At 46.5% G+C, this 14,785-nt stretch overlaps 1 protein-coding gene across 4 annotated transcripts in view; it reads right to left on the reverse strand.

The window, feature by feature from the left end:
- Positions 1-14,785, reverse strand: part of LOC146863399 (C-type lectin domain family 4 member F-like) — a 657,369-nt gene that overhangs the window by 496,769 nt on the left and 145,815 nt on the right. For all 4 annotated transcript variants that reach the window (XM_085642825.1, XM_085642826.1, XM_085642824.1 and 1 more), the window contains exon 2: positions 9,834-9,992. In XM_085642825.1, coding sequence (XP_085498951.1) covers positions 9,834-9,992 — 159 coding nt within the window. The remainder of the gene's footprint in view (positions 1-9,833; positions 9,993-14,785) is intronic.

Here is a 14,785-nt window from a genome sequence, read left to right on the forward strand (position 1 = left end):
GTAGATAGTCTGGTTTCCAGTTTTTGAGTTCTAGACTTTACAGCTTTGTCAACTTTTCACATTTACATGGCCTGTCTTATGGACGTCGATTAGGGGTCGCCAGGTGTTGCAGCTGCGACTCCCTATCATGATCCTTGCAACCCCTGGCCCTGCCTTTGTGACCCCTGGCCTCGGGGCGAGCAAAGGCAATGCCAAGAAGAGAACAGAAGTTGAATGGTGCTGTGATGTGCAGTATTTACGTTCTGCAGCTCTGGCTTCTGAACTAAGGCGTTAAACTCTTAGCTCAGTAAAAAATATATATATATATATACAGGACTACAATAAAATTTGACTTCCTATAGGGAATATTTACAAAAGAGAGAACAGTGTTGACCGAAGATGGCTGCACCAGTGTGAATAATTCAAAGAAGTAAATTAACGCCCTACCCCCTATGATTCCACTGCTGCTGAATCACCAAACACAAACAGAACACCATACACAAAAGGGAACGATCAATGAGTCCAAAAAGTTTACTAAAAGTTCTTTAGATCTGATTATTTCTTCTGTATGCTAGTATCCCTATGCCAGTTACCACATTGAAGACAACAGGCAAAGGATCACTGCTTGATTTTTCAGAGATTTACTCGCCTACTTGAAAACTAAACTGTAAAGGGTTGTTTTGGAAAGTACCTACTTGGGACTGACTCATCTATCATCTGTCACATTATTCTGGTCCACTATAATCCAGTAGGATGACTCTGCAATCATCCATCACATTACTCTGGTCCATGGTAATCCAGTAGGATGACTCATCTATCATCCGTCACAATACTCTGGTCCACTATAATCCAGTAGCATAGCTCAACAATCATCTGTCACATTACTCTGGTCCACTATAATCCAGTAGAATGAGTCATCTTTTATCCCTCACATTACTCTGGTCCACTATAATCCAGTACAATGACTCATCTATCATCCCTCACATTACTCCGGTCCAGTATAATCCAGCAGGATGACTCAACAATCATCCATCACATTAATCTTGTCCACTATAATCCAGTTGGATGACTCATCCATCATCCCTAACATTACTCCGGTCCACTATAATCCAGTACAATAACTCATCTATCATCCCTCACATTCCTCTAGTCCAGTATTATCAAGCAGGATGGCTCATCTATCATCTGTCACATTACTCTGGTCCACCTTAATCCAGCAGGATGACTCATCTATCATCCGTCACATTACTCTGGTCCACTCTAATCCAGTAGGATGACTCAACAATCATCCGTCACATGACTCTGGTCCACTGCAATCAAGTAGGATGATGCATCTATCATCCCTCCCATTACTCTGGTCCAGTATAATCCAGCAGGATGAATCATCCTTCATGTCTGACATTACCCTGTTCCACTATAATCCAGCAGGATGTGTTATATATCATACCTCACATTACTCTGGTCCACTATAATTCAGCAGGACGTCTCATCCATTATCCCTCACATTACTCTGGTCTACTATAATCCAGCAGAATGACTCATCCATCATCCGTCACAATTCTGTGGTCCAATATAATCCAGCAGGACGACTCACCTATCATCCGTCATATTACTTCTGAAGTCCGTTTTAGGACGATAAACGTTGGCTTGGCTGGATAGCAATGTTTGAAGCACAAAAATAAAATCATTTTGGATACTGTACTGTGGCTCCCGCCTAATGATGGATGGAAAAGAAGAGAATTACTTGTCCATGTGATCACAAGGAATAATCAGATCTACAGAATTTTCATCAAACTTGGATTCATGGAGTGTTCCCTTTTGTGTAGGGTTTTCCCTTCCTGAAAGGATGGGTGTTGCAGCGTGTAGTGTAGTGTGAAAGGGGGCCTTATTTACAAGACGGGGTTATGCCACGTTAAGTTGCTTAAAGCCGGGGGGGCGCTAGGTGGTGCCAGACCAACATGGCCACACACTCGTGAGGCTCTCGCCAGCCGGGCGAATGAAAATACCCTTACACTCATCCTGAGGCACCAAAATCCGCTTCCCGCTGGGAAATTTGAAGAGGATCGGGTATGGGCACACTCGGTCGACACCCGGAGCCGATTTGACCTGACGCGCCTGAGCGCGAAGCGTATAACTCCCGGCCGGAAGAGCGGCAGAGATCCATCGGAAGCTGCGGCGGAGTACGCAGGCACGCAAGTCCGGGGTCTGGCTGGCGTCGGAGGGCCCTGGGGAACGGACTGTCAAGTAGCGAGCTGCGGAACTGTCGCCTTGAGCCTCGGTGAGGCGGGGCCGAATTGCGGGACCCACGAAGTGCAGGAGGTGAGGCGGCTGCAAGTAAGTGCAAAGAATTCGTTTTCAGACGCCGAGGGCCTTATGGGGCGGGAGCGGAGGCCGCGACCTGCCATTACTAAGCACTGCACACGTGGGGCGGAGTGAAGGTGTTGCCCCCAACAGACCTGGATGTGCTGAATACACGGTGCCCCAATCACCATTTGAGCCCGGGCTCCCACATGAGTCCACTGTATGGGCCTTTGCTGGTACTGTGCCCCACCGCTTAAGGAGGAAGACCTGACTACCTGAGTGGTGGCCGCTTGCACGTTTTACTGCCCCTCTTCGCGTATGGCTGTGCCGACCTGGTTTATACGAGGCGCCAACAATACCCTGCATTGAGGTTGGCCGGCTGCCGGGGCATGCGGTGGGTACCTGGCGGTGCCTAATACTGCTAGCGGCTGGGGTGCGAGTGCTGGCTCTTCTGGGCAGAGCGTTGGTGGGAGCGCCCCTCGGCTCGCTTTCCTGCCGCTGCAACTTGTCCCGTTCCTGCCGCCAACATGGGGAAAAATGATGCCAGGCAATCCAAGCTCCCTTTTGAGTCCAATAAGAAAAACTCCCGTGCACCATCAGCTGAATGTGGTGATTCAGATGGCGGAGATGACGCGGAGGTGGACTGGAAGGCGATTTTGCTAAATATGCAAACAAGTCTCACCTCTATAGACTCTAAGATAGACAACATGTCCCAACACCTTGATTCTGTGGTGCATCGACTAGACCAGCAGGAGGAGAGAATGAAGGAAGTGGAGCAGAGGGTTTCTGGGTTGGAGGATGGGGCCACGGCCAATGCCACCAAAGTATCGCAAATGGAGAGACTCCTAAAGGTGATCGCTGATAAGAACGAAGATTTAGAAGCGCGTTCGCGCCGAAACAACGTTCGCCTTATTGGGCTGGCCGAATCCACCAATGTGGGCAAAATGGAAAACTTTATTGAGACGCTACTATCTGACCTCTTTGGCCTGGAGGCATTCTCTCAGCAACTGGTGGTAGAACGTGCCCATCGCTCTCTTGGCCCTAGACCCATACCCGGTGCACCCCCTAGACCTGTCATCATTAGATTTCTGAATTACAGGCACCAGGACACTCTACTACGGTTAGCTCGTGAAAAACAGCCGGTTCAGTTCGAAAACGTCACACTCTCCTTCTACCCGGACTTCACGCAGTCAGTGCAGGATGTGCGGCGCAGATTTGCAGCGGTGAAACAGAAGCTCCTCCAGCATGACATCCAATATTCTTTGCTGTATCCGGCCAAGCTGCGCATAGTCCACCAAGGCAAGCAGATCCTATTTCAGAGGTTGAAAACTTTCTAAAAGAAAAGGGTGGGCCCCCTGGACCTACCCAGTCCCCTTCAGCGCGGGCCGGGTCCCGCTCGCCCACCTCTGCATTAGACTGATGGGTGGTTGTATTTTTGTAATTCCTGCATGGCTTTTATCCTAGTCCCACTCGCTTGTCTGTACTCTGGACAGAGACTATTGTACATTCCGGTTTAAGTTGCTCTCCCAAGCATTGTAAGGCTCTTGCTGTTCAAGGGTTGCCAATACTCCTTTGCCAACATTCGCCCTGGCAATTCCCTCCCCATACCGCACTTGCTTCTAGCCGACGAGACTAGCAGGCAGCGGGTGGAATTTCAGGGAGATGGAAGGCGGGTCTGGACCCCTTGTGTCCCCCACAAAGGGTGTTCCCCTCCTGGGTTGTGATTTGGTACTTTGGTTCTGGGTGGGTGGGAATGCATTCCCGACATGATTGGGATGTCGGTGTGGGTGGGGGGGTGTTTTTTGGATATCATAAATGTTATTGTTGTGAATGCAGAAGTTGGTTATACTAAGCATAACTCTACATTGGGCATTAGAAGGGTCAGTGCAAAGGACGCAATAGACTTGGCTGTTGATGGTGCATACATAGGTCATTTGACTTTACGAGGGGGACATGATGCAGGCAGGTAACACTGATACTACCGCGGGGGGTGTGCTCTCCACTCTTACTTGGAACGTGAGGGGACAGGGCTATCCGATCCCAGGAAGCGCAGACGGATTGTAAATGCTTTAGATAGATTAAACGTGCACATCGCCTTTTTACAAGAGACCCACATGGACCCGCAACGCAAAGGTAGCTTTGCGCCTAGATGGGCTGCGCACTCTGTCTTTGCACCTTATTCTTCTTATGCCAGAGGCACTGCTATTCTGATTAAAAGGAATACCCCCTACTCTCCGTTGGGGGATGCTGTGGACCGTGAGGGGCGGTATTGCTTGACTTGGGGCAGGTTTGGTAATGAAACAATCACTCTGGCCTGCTCCTATGGCCCTAACTGCGATGACCCTAGCATCTTCATCGCCCTCTGGAACAAGATAAAGGATATAGGTACGACCCACCTGGTATGGGGGGGTGACTTTAATGCAGTTATTAACCCAGCCGTGGATAGATCAATCCCCTCCGCCCATCATTACACTAACACTCACAGATATTTGTGTAATCTTTGCAAACGGCAGGATATCATAGACACCTGGCGACACCTACACCCGACGGGGACTGAGGGCATGCATTGGAATGCTGCACACGCTTCTTGGGCTAGACTAGATTACATCATGATCTCTCGGGGGCTGGCCCCCTCATTAGTGTCGGTACAACATCTGTGCCGCACTTTTTCCGATCACTCCCCGGTCCTGGCTAACCTCCGGCTACTGGACCTAGTGGGGACACCACCACCATGGAGACTACAAACTAACATACTTCTTGACGAGCTCTTCCGAACTGAACTGGGCCTGGAGCTTGAGGAATTTTGATTGCATAATAAGGGGACTGTGGACTGTGTGGCAACTATGTGGGAGGCACTGAAGGTCACGGTGCGAGGGATCTGTATTTCCAAGAGCTCAGGAGTGCTGCGCGCGCTGCGTGACACGTTGCATAAATTAGGGCAAACAATGCGGTCACTGGAAACTCTCCCAGACTTTGCTAATAACGCTGATGCACAATGCCAATTCAGAACAGCATTGTCTGATTACAAATCCACTGCAGATAGGGAGGTCCACTTCCGGAGTAAATATTTCGTGGCTAGGGCATACGAAGAGGGTGAACGCCCAGGAAAGATGCTGGCGGGAGTTGTGAGACCCCAGCGGCAGTCTAACTATGTATTGGAGTTGGAGGGCGAGGGAGGGCCACCGCTGCGCGATACACAGTCGATCATGGCCGCCTTCACTGCTCACTATGCTTCACTCTATACAACTACCAGAGAGGTTCCCCTGGAAATGGATGATTATCTGAGAGAGCTCACATTGGGATGGTTGCCTGACTATCAACGTGACTTTTTGGCGCACCCATCGTCCTGGATGAGATTAGGGATGCAGTGGGGCAGATGGCATCCGGGAAGGCACCTGGCCTGGACGGCTTGCCCATAGATTTCTACAAGGCATATGTTGACTTACTGGCTCCAGTGCTTAGGGAGGTTTTCCTGGAGGCACATGAATCCGGGACACTCCCGCCGTCGATGCAGGAGGCCCTAATTACCTCCCTGCTGAAGCCGGGGAAGCCGCCCCAGTCCTGCGACTCCTACCGTCCCCTCTCCATAATTAACTACGATGCCAAGATTTTGGCAAAGGTGTTGGCTAATCCCCTGAAGTTGTTGATGGAGGGTCTGGTTTTGCCCAACCAGGTGGGCTTTATTCCTGGCAGAGCCACATCACATAATCTACGTACCCTCTTCTCTATCTTACAGAATGTACACCCTGGATTACCAATGGCGGCAGTCTTTCTGGACGCCACCAAAGCCTTTGATTCACTGGAGTGGGATTATCTCCTTTGTATACTGCACAACATGGGGATGCCTGCGGGGTTTCTGAGGTGGATCACAATTCTTTACCATAAACCAGTGGCCAGGGTGAGCATAAATGGCAGGATATCCGAGGCCTTTTCGATATCACGAGGCACCCGTCAGTGTTGCCCCTTGTCTCCCCTCTTGTTTGCCCCGGCCATGGAACCACTGGCGGCCAGGCTCTGCCAGCACCAACGGGATAAGGCTTTGCGCTGCTTCCAGAGACATGTCCTGATTTCCCTTTACGCGGATGACATTACGCTATATGTGCGAAATCCATCCAATAATCTCAACCCCCTCTTGAGGGAATTCATTCGATTTGCTGTTCTGTCTGGGGTTCATATTAACTGGGGTAACTCCACTATATTCCCTCTTACCGAGGAGGCAACACCCTTCCCCCTTGACTACCCATTGCAGTGGTGCGATAGCGAAGTCAGATATCTAGGAATAATGATTTCCCGGGATCGAGAGGAATTAATGCGACTAAACTATGGGCGTGCAATTGACCATATCCAGACTTGCGTGACAAGATGGATCACACTCCCCCTCTCCTCATCAAGATGGTCATTCTCCCGAAACTCTTATATTTGTTTTTAAACATTCCTTATCATCCGGGCAAGCCCTTTTTTAAAACCTTGCGTTCTGAGCTCATTCGGCTGGTTTGGGGAGGTAAGCGCCCTCGCTTGGGTTGGGATACCCTGACTCGCCCATTTGCTCAGGGAGGTATTGATTTACCGGATTTTGAGCTATATTATCACAGCGCGCAGGCCCATTTCGTTTATTACTGGATTCATCCCCCCCCCCCCCCCCTTTATGCCCCAGGTGGCGGTCGAACACTGGCTGGCGGACCCCGTCCCGCTTGAAGGGGCATTATTCAGTAAACTTGAGACGCAGGCTATATGCCATACTCCTGTATCTTGCTCCATACTAGCTTGGTGGTGGCTTGGTATATTGCGCAAAAAGCCCGGACGACACTTGCCTATTCCCCATTGCTCCCCCTGGCGTATCACCCTTCCATGCCCCTGCTGCATGAATTTTTTTTTAAAATGCCATGACCAAAATTAAAGTTAAGACCTGGGGTTATCTTTACAATGGGGGCCGATTTCGCTCCTTGGCACATCTGTTTGGGGACCTGACACCTACCTACATGGACACCTTTCTATATATTCGCCTACGTAGTGGGATTCAGGTGGTGACCGTGACGTTCCCTGACGAACCGCCTACATTGGATCCACTGCATCGGCTGCTCAAAGCTGATTCTCCAGCACATGCGGTCTCTAGACTATATCATTCCACGCGCACATCACACGAATTTGGGCCTTGCAGAGCGCGCGCTAGGTGCTGAGCTGAGCACACTTATAGAGGACACACTTTGGATGTTTTGCTGCCAGCAAACCGAGCAGATCTCATCCAGCAGTAGATTTAGGATTATTCATTATAAGTTCCTTCATAGACTTTACTGCACCCCCGCTCAAATGCATAAATTTGGCCTCCGAACGGATGACCTCTGCAAACGCTGTCGCGCTCCAACAGCAGATTTTCTGCATCTGGCTTGGCAATGCCCTGATATTGCGAGATACTGGCTGCTGGTATACTCGGCCCTTTCTGAGATGATTGATACCCCTCTGGCTCCGTCTCCACTGCAGGCACTACTGGGATATACCAAACCGATAGGAAGACCCTACCGCAGATTCATAACTGTTGCTCTCCTATTGGCGAAAAGGCGAGTGGCTTGCCGTTGGGGGAGAGGCAGGGCTCCGAAGTTTAAGGAATGGGTACAAGATATGTTATACTGTCAGGATACTTTGCTCAGATACTCAGAGCTTCTCCCCACTGCTTCTAAACCCGCTGATATCTGGGAGCCACTAAAACGCTATCTTCTTGCACACCCTCTTGATAATAATGCCGCCATTGTCACCGCCACTATAGGATCCGCAACATAATTTCGTTGAGACCACGGGGGTGGAATTTTTAGCACTCCTGAAGTTGCGGGGTAGGGGTTGTGTATGTAATTTCAATCATTGTGACATAGCTTGAATACGGCTATTGACTAGTGAATTCTTGAGGAAGGTGTACTCTGATGCTGATGTTGGGGATACCTAGGGGTGCCTTGCAAGTTCAGGTAAAAAAAAAAAAAAAAGTAAGTATCGCCCTGATGTTGTTATTCCTCCCCACCAACCTGTGAATATTGAGCTGGTACATTACTCTAGACCCGGCCAGTCTAATTTGATGATGATATGCCACTGTCAACGCTGTGTACACTGTATGGCAACATTGCTCCTTGTACTGTACGCCTAAGCTGAAGTTGTGAATGTTTATTGGAAAATTTATAAATAAAGAATTAAAAAATGTTTTTTTTAAAAGTTGCTTAAAGCCGCCTTGTAAATAAGGCGAAGCTCCTATCGCCACAGAAACGTCACAAAAAGTGAGATTCTGTGGCGATAGGGGCTTGTAAATATGTCCCCACATGCTGCAAAAAAATTGAGAGTGGCTAAATATGTCAACTATGGCATACAAGATGGCGCCAGATTAAGCTATGTCAACTATGGCATACAAGATGGCGCCATATTAAGCTATGTCAACTATGGCATACAAGATGGCGCCAGATTAAGCTATGTCAACTATGGCATACAAGATGGTGCCAGATTAAGCAAGATGGCTATCATGGTAATGTTAAAGTAAATTGATGTGGTTTCTCTTAAGCAAACAAAATATAACACTCCAAAGTTGCTGGACACCACAATTTGGTTTGTCCCTGCTTGAAAAGTATTTAAACATCAGCAAAGCCAATAGTGCAGTTGGCAGTGTCATTATCCTCTGCAGGGAGTGACAGTGGCAATGACACAGGGAAACAACAAGACGGATCAGCAAAGCCATCAGCAGGCAACCCGACCACTGGTGACTTCTGTAAGCCGCAACCTTTCACCATACCCTCACGAGAAAACTCATGGAACCCCATTTAGCCTCAGATGCTCTTTGCTTGTGCCATGTCAGTGCTTTTTAAGTGTGCTGGTAAGCATGAAGGGACCTGGAGAAGGGGTTAGAGAAATGAAAGAGGGACTTGACCTTTTAAGGAAAAGGTTTCAATATTGACAAACTAGAACTGAAAAGCACAAAAACAAAAAAATAATTAAGGAAAGACTGTTGAAGTATTTGAAGATTATTTTGCTCTGTTGATTCAAAGCAGGTTTTAATCATCGCTGTTTATTTGTGCTCCAGTTTTGATTAATGAAAGTAAGTGGTTACTCAATTCAAAAATGTATTGTTTGATTAATAAAAACCTTACAATATACACGCAAAAATTCATACCAATAAAATAATTATAAAATCAAGGATAAAAACATTTAAATTTCAAGTTTGTTACATTATTGATATATTATGTACTTCCATTCTTCCATTCTTTCAATTTTTGGTATTCTAGCTTGTTTCTCAATCTCATTAAAAATTTTACAAAAGCCGAGTTTAACATTATATCATCTGTATGGAGGCATCTTATTAATGCTTGTCTGCAACTCCTTATTCCACGGACATTAAAATGTCTTTTAAGAATAGTTATTCTTTCAACTTTTAGTTCTGGACAAACACAGAGTAGATGCATGGTGTTTTCTTCTCCAAATTTACATAAACTGCAAGTCGTAGGACCCATGTTACTCAACCATGGCATTAAATGACATGTGCCTGGGAATGCTCCAAAACGGGCTTTTATAAAGTGGTTACTCACAGTTCGCAGTCACTAGGATGAGGGAGATGACCAATGCGACGACCAATGTGATAGTTAGGAGAGTAGATATAATCTTGACAGTTCTTCCTGTTTTGGGATCTGCCTCTCGAATGTGCGGGGTGGATGGTTTTGGGGGCTGTAGATCCCTATAATCAATTTCTTGATAGAGAAAAAGGATAGATACAAATGTATTACTTTGATGTGTAAAGTGAATTATATTTAGATAAGTCAATCATGGGCCCACGATCACTAAAGACTTTCCCCTCAATCATCTGTTGATAGTAATATAGATGTTACTAAAGTCTTACAACCCACATTTTAGAGACAAGCATTTGTTACAGATTCTGAATTAGAAAATTAGCACAATATCATAATTCATCAACTTTAATATAATAAGGCAATTTGATATCCTACAGACGCTCCACCAGCCATGCACTGGGATACTGACCAGATCAGGAAACCGACTTCCTGAACCAGACCTAGGGGCATATCAGCAACAACCGGCGATAATTATCACTAAGCGCACTTAGCGCTGGGATAATTATCGCCGGCTAGCGTTGATTTGTATCGCTGAGATATCGTGCTATTTGCAACGCTTATCTCCTCAGCAATAAAAATCCTTACGCTAACTGCCTAACGTGAGATTATCGCTGGAAACCCAGCGATAATCACACGAAGTTTGGCGTTAGCTTGATGATAGGGCCTCACAAACTGAGCCATGATATCCACCTTCCATAGGATATCATGGCTAAGTCAGTCCTGAAGCAGGCGTAAGGAAAGTAGCGATAACAGGCGTTATCGCTATTTTTCCTGCTGCTATGCTTCATAGCGTGGGGATTGATGATGGGAGAAATGTCGCTTAGCGACATTTCTCCTGTCATGTCATGTCAGGTCAGGAACGCCCACTTTCCATCTCATTAGAGATGCAAAGCTGGGCGTTAGGAATCCTGATGCTAAAGCAAGGTTTCACGCGTTACCGTGGCCTTGCTAATTAGGCGATAAAATTATTATTTTCGGCCGAAAACGGATGCAAAAGCGGCGATAATTCTATCGCCTCGCCTTGCTGATATGCCCCCAAATCTTGCTGGACCTCGTTAGTGGCATATTTGTTCTCTAGACACAGACACAAACGTGACGGATATCCCGTCCGCCGAAAGCATAAATCTCATTATATCCCACGGGCTTCGTAATATGACGGACTGAATATCTGTCACGTTTGTGAGGGACTGTTTAATTCGCTGAGATCTAAATAAGGCCCTAAGATGTGTATTTGGATTCTCGAGCCTCCATTCCCAATGTACTTGGTATGTCAGGTAAGTTAATACAGAGGATGTGATTTTAGACCCAAATGATTGTAGACTTTGCGACTTTAATAAAGTAGAAATGCAGACGTAAAGTAAGCCCCTCAGTCAGAGCAAAACTATAAATGCTGCTTGTAAGAGAGAGAGGAAAAAACTATTTAGAAAAATGCAGCCACCAATTTGGAACCGCCCCTTTATCTTGACGGTTTCATCCTTGCAGGGCACTTTGAGTGTTATTTCCGAGGGCTCAGCTTGTTAGTGCGTTCTCGGGCAGACACAACACATTTAGAAGCCCATTTTGAATCAATCAATCAATCAATAAAATCTTTACTCAATCTCTTTAAAAACATATCATAAAAGCACAATTTGGGTCAGTGATCACCAAAGAACCCCAGAACATAATAAGTTAAGATCCCAAAACGAGTGGAAGTACTTAAACATACATTTAAAATCTTTTTTACAAAAATGCTTAAAACATACAGTGCCTTATGTGCCTTATAAACCAGGTCTAATTAATTTACATCAAATTGCTCAATTCATATATGTGATTATTACTTAGGGCATTATACCTTCTGACAGCCTCGCATCTTTCTCTTTTTCATACAGGCCCACAAGCCATTAATCCTCTATCATGTGTCGGCATCACGTAAACAAGTGCTTTCCCACTCTGATTTCTCTAATTTAGAATATGTAGATTTTTATTTACCTTATTAAAGAATCATTATCAAAGTCCACTATTTTAAGATACCCCACAATGTGGTGTAATGGCCAGACTTTGGAATTAAAGAACCAGGGGGCTTATCAACAACAACCGGCGATAATTATCTCTAAGCGCACTTAGCGCTAGGATAATTATCGCCGGCTAGCGTGGATTTTTATCACTGAGATAGCGTGCTATTAGCAACGCTTATCTCAATAGCGATAAAAATCCTCACGCTAAGTGGCTAACGTGAGATTATCGCTGGAAACCCAGCGATAATCTCACGTTAGCTTGTTGATAGGGACAGACAAACTTAGCCATGATATCCTCCTTCCATAGGATATCATGGCTAAGTCAGAAAAATACCAGACGTAAAAAAGCAGCGTTAACCGAGGTTAGCGCTGCTTTTTTTGTCTCTAACAGGGTTAGCGACATTCTTGATGATAGGAGAAATGTCGCTTAGCGACATTTCTCCTATTATTTTACTCTGGAATGCTCCCTTTGCATCTCATTAGAGATGCAAGGGGAAGCGTAGAGTAAAAGGGTGCTAACATGCAAATTTGCATGTTAGCACCCTGTTGTTGATAGGGTGCTAGTTTTATCTCTGCTTTTTTGGCTTTTAAAGACAAAAAAGCAGAGATAAAGCCCCTGTTGATACGCCCCCAGGTTTGAGGCTCGGTGTCGGCTCAACATCCAGTGATTCTGGGCACATCACTTAATCTCCCCATGCCTACCTCAAATGAATGTGTCCTTGTGTAATGTAACTGGTGCTCATGTAAAGTGCTCCAATACCTTCAAGTCGAGTTTGTGCTATATAAAAAACTGAATATATATATATATATAACAGAAGTAACTAGAAATTACAAACATCATGGTTTACAGGGCAAAAGTACTGAACGAAGTCACAGCTGCACAGGGGGTACATTATTCTGTAAGAAGCAGAAAAACGCTTGGAAAGGAAGGAACAAGGAGCTGTAGGTGAGGCTCTTGCTGGCATGCAAAGAGTCAGTGCTTCGGTTTTTTGGCATCAATCAGCTGAACACCCACCTGGATGCTTTTGTTTCACTGTTCAGCTCACAGGTTTGATTATAGATATACTGATCAGATCGACCTCACATGAAGGCCTATAAGCAGGGCTACTGGTATTATGCAGTTTTGCTGCTTTTTTCCACAATATTATGGATTTGCAGCTTTTGCCACATAATTCGTCATCTGCTACATCAACTGTCGATTTCAACACCCCAAAAAATAGAATCTAGTTCAAAAGGATTAAAAGTTACTGAAGCATCAATCAATCAATATTTTGTAGACCGCACTACATACCTGAAAGGGTCTCAAGGTGCTGGGAGGGGGGGGCACCACTGGTCAAACAGCCAGGTCTTGAGTAGTCTCCTGAAGGTCAGCAGTTCTTGCGTCTGTCGTAGGCTCAGTGGGAGGGTGTTCCAGGTTTTGGCTGCGAGGTGGGAGAAGGATCTCCCGCTGTTCGTTGTTCTTCGGATTTGAGGGACAGCGGCGAGTACGAGGTCGGCTGACCGGAGCTGGCGGTTGGGAATGTAGAAGGAAAGTCGTCTGCTGAGGTAGGCTGGGCCGGTCTTGTGGAGTGCCTTGTGTGTGTGGATGAGGAGCTTGAAGGATATCCTCTGGTTGACGGGGAGCCAGTGCAGGTTTCTCAGGTGGGGGTTGATGTGGCTGTGGCGAGGTACATCGAGGATCAGTCGTGCAGATGCGTTTTGGATGCATTGCAGTCGTTTGATGAGCTTGGTCAGGCTCCCGTATTGAGGGTGTTTCCGTAGTCGAGTCTGCTGTTGACGAGGGCCTGGGTGACTGTTCTTCTTGAATCTGTTGGGATCCACCTGTAGATCTTGCGGAGCATGCGGAGGGTGTTGAAGCAGGAGGAGGAGATGGCGTTGACTTGCTTGGTCATGGAGAGCGTTGAGTCGAGTATGGTTCCCAGGTTGCGTGCATGGTCGCTGGTTGTTGGGTTGCCCCCAGTGCCATCGGCCACCAGGAGTCATCCCAGGCTGAAGGGTTGGAGCCGAGGATGAGGACCTCCATCTTGTCCATGTTCAACCTCAGTCGGCTGATCTTCATCCAGTCGGCGACGGTCTTCATTCCTTCGTGGAGGTTGGATTTGGCAGTGATGGGGTCCTTGGTGGGAGAGAGAATCAGTTGAGTGTCGTTGGCGTAGGAGATTATGTTGTGCCGTGCTGTCGGGCGATGTGTGCGAGCAGGGCCATGTAGGTGTTGAACAGTGTCGGGCTGAGGGAAGATCCCTGGGGTACGCCTCAGATGATCTCGGAGGCTTCGGATCGGAATGGGGGGAGGCGAACGCTCTGGATTCTGCCGGAGAATTAGGTTCTTAACCTTTTGACTTTTGTGGGCCCCACCTAATCAGTTCTGGAAGCCAGAGATCCCAGCCTAAGCTATTTCTACAATTTGAACCTCAAATCAATATACAAAAATACAGAAACAAGAATAGATCAAACAAATATGAATATTATGGAATAGTTTATCTAACTCACAAACAAAAGCTATATAAAAACCAATATTTTCATTGGAAGGATGAAGATTTTCAGGTCGAAGGCTACCAAAAAGCACAGCCATCTATTTGCAAAAACATGTCTTGGGGACTTTCAGAAAGCTTCCCTGGGAGTGCATTCCACCCATTGCTTACCATTGGCTTTGTGGGTTGTAACCCCCATCTGCTTGCTTTCTATTTGCTGACTTTATTTGTTTTAGGTCATTAGGACAACATGTCTTTGTCCTTCCAGGTACCATCATTCTTGCAGCCTTCCATGAGTGCTTGCTTTATGTAAACAGGCCAAATATGAGCCTCTGTCTACCGAGGAAGCCTGGTGTTTACTTTTCTTTAGATTGCTTCAAAGTGACAGGATTTATGTAATAATCTCGCAAGATACTGGGGATGGGAAAGGAAAGGTTTTTTTGTAGCA

The sequence above is a fragment of the Triturus cristatus genome, chromosome 2_2 (genome assembly GCF_964204655.1).
Source record: "Triturus cristatus chromosome 2_2, aTriCri1.1, whole genome shotgun sequence".
NCBI classification, from domain to species: Eukaryota; Metazoa; Chordata; class Amphibia; order Caudata; family Salamandridae; genus Triturus; species Triturus cristatus.